We start from the raw sequence: 5,463 nt of genomic DNA on the forward strand, positions 1-5,463 counted from the left end.
ACCACGCCTCCTCTAAGCGGATAATTGAGTCATTATAGTGTGCGCGCGCATACCCATCGATCGAGATGGTCGACCGATATTGATAGAGCCTCGGGAACTTCGATAGATACTAGTTCTTCGACGTGATTAAAACGTTACAGATTATTTATCTAAGCTATATTTTGTTCTCTTAGCATAATATGTATATAAATATTTAATAATTTCAACGTATTACAAGTATTTTATTGTATTTACGACCATTACTTTTCTATAATTACCTGTACTAAATGGCCAACAATAAAATAGAAAAAGTAATTCTATACGGAAAATTAAAAAAAAAATAGACATGTATTTGTCAAATTTTTTAGAATAAAAAATATTAGGATTGTTTGTCAATAATATAATTGAAGGCCTCAAAATGATACATAAAGACGAAAAAGTTAAACAAAAGTACGACGCGATTGATCCTTATATTAAACAGAGACCACAAGGTTAATAATTAATTATCTATAAAGTAACTGTTGAAAGCCCCATTTTTTGTATGAAATTTAAAAGTATGTAAAAACAACAGAACCCTTTATCGAGTCCAGATTTAGTGATTTTCTATTGCGGTACTTAGCCAACATATTATTTTGTGAACAAAAGCTCATTTGGCTTATAAGGTAGAATTTATTAATAACTTTTCTCCACCATAACACCACCTATCGGATCCTCATATTTATTAGTTATAAATCTCTTTTTTTTGGCCATGGTGAACAATCTCAAGTGTGTGCTCAAACACAGATTCACTCTCTATATCCTCACTCTCATAATCCGGAAAGAAGGTAATCCAACACGACTGCAAAAAGTTTAAGTCGTAGGACCAACGACTATACAAGCTTATCGAGCCACGAGAACTCTGGGTAAAGGTGTACACTACCAACTTCCAGATAGAAAAACTTCTTACTGGCTCAACCTAGGGTTTGAACCCAGTACCTCGGGATTACGGCTTTATAAGTTAGTCACAGAGCAACGAGGCAGGAAAAATAATACTTACTGCCTGTAGTTAACCTTAAATTTGTTTTATATTTATAATATATTTCTGTAGATGTCAGCCATCCGAACTACCGTCAATACGATGAAACGCCACAAGAGGAACTCGAGAGTCAGTTTAGAGTGTACGACTACCCGCATTATGATATTGACAAGCTACGTGAGAAACGTCAAGCACCATCCCCAGCGCCATCACCGAAACCACAACGAACAACACAAGAGTATGAGACGTTTCATACCCCTCTCTACGCCATTACAGCATTCTTTAGTCTCATGCTGATATTTGGACCACTAATGGTGAAAAAAGGACCAAATCGAGGGTAACACACATAAATCTATAAATACATAGTTGATTTAGATAAAAAAATGTGGTATGAGCCCGGATTTATTTCGCGTTGTTATTGTCGTGTATTTCACGTTTCATTTTACAGTGAAGAAAAGCATCGTGAGGAAACCTGCATACGTCGGATGGAAATCAGACACATGTGTAACTAGCAATCTTAATTTTTTTTTATTAAATAGGTAGGCGGACGGTCAATTATGCCATTCGATGATCAGTGGTCACCTCCACCCATAGACGCCGGTGCCAAATTAAATATTAACAATCGCCAATTCGCCACCAGCATTGGGAACTATGCCTGTAATTACACTATCTCACTCACCCCTAAGACAATTTATACTAAAACTAATAAATATTTTTTATATTGTATTCTTTATTTCATGTAGGATCGTGCAAGCGTGTATCATGCTGACAGCATTCTGCATGTGGATTTTGTAAGTGAAACAAACTCTTGATGACCTAATTATATAGTAATTATATTTAAATAAATGACTGAAATCATTTGTTCTATTATTATGATGGTGCTATCTGTTTATGATATTGTTTCACTTTGTTTTCGGAAAAATATTACCGAATTTGTCATAGTTATGACATCAATACCAGGAAAAAAAGACAGCCTCATTACTCCTGTAACTTGATTGCATAGGTTGTCACTTTTTTGTGGGACAATATATACGGTTTAAAATAGGACCGAAGGAAACATCCAAACTGCCTCCGTTGCTAAACTTCATGATTGTAAGGAACGTTTGTATATTGTAGAAAGTTTTTTTTTTTAATTTAACAAAAAAAACCGCCTGAATTTCCTTTGCTGGTTCAGGATCCTGTGGTAGTTCTTTGCATTGTACATCAATAAGAACAACAAATTTCGAATACCTTTGTGATTTATCCAAATGTATCTTCTTCGCCCTTTAAATAAAGCTGCTATTAACCAGTTTGAAATATAAATATATTTTATAGTAAAATGTATACAAGTTCTTTAATAATGTCATTTATTACGTTCTCAGCTGGTTCACGATCTATTTTGGTCAAATGAATCCTCTAATGGGCCCTCGTCTCGAAAACACTACAGTTGCTTGGATCGCATACAAATTAGTAAGCGCTTCATCATTTTTAATCATTTTATCTAACGAGCTACTACAACAAGCTCAAAAAAGTAACTACCTAGATGCTCGATGTCCTTCTTTGTAGAATTTTTCTGAAATATTAGTAGCTTTCATAAATGTGAAATGATAAAACAAATTTTGTTATAAAAATTTCCTTAGTATTAAATATTTTTAATCTGTTTTAGGGCAACCCTTTTGAAAACACAACGTTATAAATACTCGATAGCTTTCAACTTCAGCTATTGCGTAAGAAAAACCGAGAAGATTTTGTTAAATTTAGAAAAATAAAAATGCTTTAATATTTAATAAAACTAAGTCATTGTAATTAATTTAAGATAAATTTTTTTTTTAATTCATTAACAGCCATTACTTATAAACTTTACGAAGGCTTTTTAGTTAAAGACTATTTTCTCCCCTTCTGCCATTATTGGTTTGACATTCGATAGAATAAGACACAGCATTGTTTAACAAATCACCCTCTAAATAACCTTTATAACTTAAGCGGTAAGAAGTTAAAAGTGTTGTACAATGACGTAATAGTGTGTTTTCTTATGTAAGAAAATCATTCTAACTTTTTTTTAAACGAACGATGTTTAAAAATGTATGGCTATTTTATTTAATGTGTTTTTTAATTATTATTTGTGTATGCTCATGATTAACGGGTATAATAGAAATTGTATTGCTTATGTATTGTAATGTTTGGTATTTTGCAATGTATTTTGTAACCTATCAAATAATAATATAGTCTTTAATGTTATAAAAAATATATAAGCTATGTTTTTTTTTTCATGATAACACTGTTTTGTTTTTTCGTTATGTTATTGCGAAATACATGACTTTTTCTAAACATCTCGTTTTTAGTTAAGCTATTTATTAATAGCTATTATGATAGTTTCAAAGTAATAATTTAAATCTTTATTTTATAAACGGAATGACCTTGCGGAAATATTCTATATTATAACATTGAGAGACACTTGAGAGTCTTAAGCGCACTAATCTCAGAAAACATCCATCATGTTTTATATTAATTAACTATTTAACTCTTATCTGAAAATTGAGTAATATCATGTATTGTATGTATTTATACAACACGCTAGGAACCTAAGGAGCATTTACTATAAGTGAACGAATAAAAGAGACTGAGACACAGACTTACTAATTTAATAATAAAGCGGGTGACATCGTGGGACATATTAAGTATTAACAAAGCCAAATTAAAACCTTTTTTCAATATATTTATTACAATCTGTCAATTACAATAGTAACAAATTATTCCATTTTCGAATAATGAAACTGTACCTAACATAAACAGCATTATACAAAAACGAAAATAGCAATTAATTGTCCGATCACGCCACACAATGCAATCAAAAGGCGAGCGTTTTGAACGCCCCCGCACAAATCCCGCGGTATCGCTAAAGATCAAAATAACATTTGTTCCAAAATCATTTATCAGGACTGATTCTCTTTCCATTTGGCGTCCCCAACCGAAATCAGGCAAACCGATTATTAGGTTAATGCTTTGTTAAGTAAGCGAAAGCGATTTGAAGTTTATTGATATAAAAACTGACTACATTATGATACAAAGGTGTCATCCTCAAGCTAGAGAATTTAGAATTACAATATGTTTATGGTCTATGGTATCCAATCGCAGGAGTTTCGCCCAATCCTTACTCGAAGACATCAGAAAAATTCTGACCCACTACTTTGCCACAGGTAAATATTTATACTATGTGATTTAATATTTTTCGCTTATTCTACATATAATTTTCTGATATTACGTACTAGTAGACTTGTGAATGCAAGTACAGCTTAGTTTTTGTAATTAAACGCTGCGTAGCCTTTTTTATAAACAACAAACACTCAAACACAAAGATATTAATTAATGCATTTTGACGACCTTTGACGACCGGCATTTAATAAAACAAACCTCTTATAACAACTATTTCTTCAGAAATAGAACCCAGTCTTATGGAGAAAATATAATAATATACATGAGATAATATATATTTTGTGTTTATAACTCATCTCAGCGGTGAAAGAAAACATCCTGAGCAAAACTGCATGTATCGGATATATCGAACCAATCCGCATTAGAGCAGCCTGGTTAAACATACTTCAAAACTTCTCCTCAAAAGGGACAGAGGGAAGGACCTTAGCCTAAATAAATGAAAATAACAAATAAAAACGCTTTCCGCTCCCGTACGATAAATGTGAACACAGTGCAATCAGTGTAATGTGTTTCAGGGGAATAGCTTCTTTGTGGGGAGATTGTCATTAATACTTGTTGGTGACGACACTTAGATTAAAATTTAATATTTGTATTAAATCTCGGCACTTGTTATGAATACTTAACGAACGTGAACTATCTATCATAATTTAATATCAGTAACAGCCTGTTAATGTCCCACTGCTGGGCTAAGGCCTTCTCTCCCTTTTGAGGAGAAGGTTTGGAGCTTATTCCACCACGCTGCTCCAATGTGGGTTGGTAGAATACACATGTGGCAGGATTTGAAAATGAAATTAGACAATGAAATTAGACACATGCAGGTTTCCTCACGATGTTTTCCTTCACCGTCAAACACGAGATGAATTATAAACACAAATTAAGCACATGAAAATTAAGTGTTGCTTGCCCGGGTTTGAACCCACGATCATCGGTTAAGATTCACGCGTTCGAACTACTAGGTCATCTCGGCTTAACTATTATATATTAATAATTGAAATTAAGAAATTATAGTGTTGCTATCTAATTGAATGATTCATAAAAAAGGACCGATATAAAATAATCGAAATAAAAACACAAGTATAGAGTTTTAGGTTTTATTTAAACAACAGATCTATGTTTCCAATAAAGCTCAATCAAACATGACTCGCGTAAGTACGAAGCAATTTCAGAAAACTAAAAAGGTCACCCTAACCGACAATTGGCGCTGCGTCTATCTATTTTTTGCCCCCGAAATTCGCGCCATATTGCGGACTACCCCATCTAAATGATAATTCGAGGGT

General features: G+C 32.9%; 1 protein-coding gene across 1 annotated transcript; it reads left to right on the forward strand.

The window, feature by feature from the left end:
* The first annotated feature begins 357 nt into the window (after positions 1–357).
* LOC126770841 (uncharacterized) lies at positions 358–3,099 on the forward strand. Its single transcript, XM_050490442.1, has 5 exons — positions 358–470; positions 1,067–1,331; positions 1,738–1,785; positions 2,356–2,443; positions 2,640–3,099. Exons 1-5 carry the CDS (start codon positions 398–400, stop codon positions 2,667–2,669), a joined length of 504 nt encoding a protein of 167 aa, XP_050346399.1. The 5' UTR covers positions 358–397; the 3' UTR covers positions 2,670–3,099.
* Positions 3,100–5,463: the final 2,364 nt, after the last annotated feature.

The sequence above is a fragment of the Nymphalis io genome, chromosome 9, assembly GCF_905147045.1.
Source record: "Nymphalis io chromosome 9, ilAglIoxx1.1, whole genome shotgun sequence".
Classification (NCBI taxonomy): Eukaryota; Metazoa; Arthropoda; class Insecta; order Lepidoptera; family Nymphalidae; genus Nymphalis; species Nymphalis io.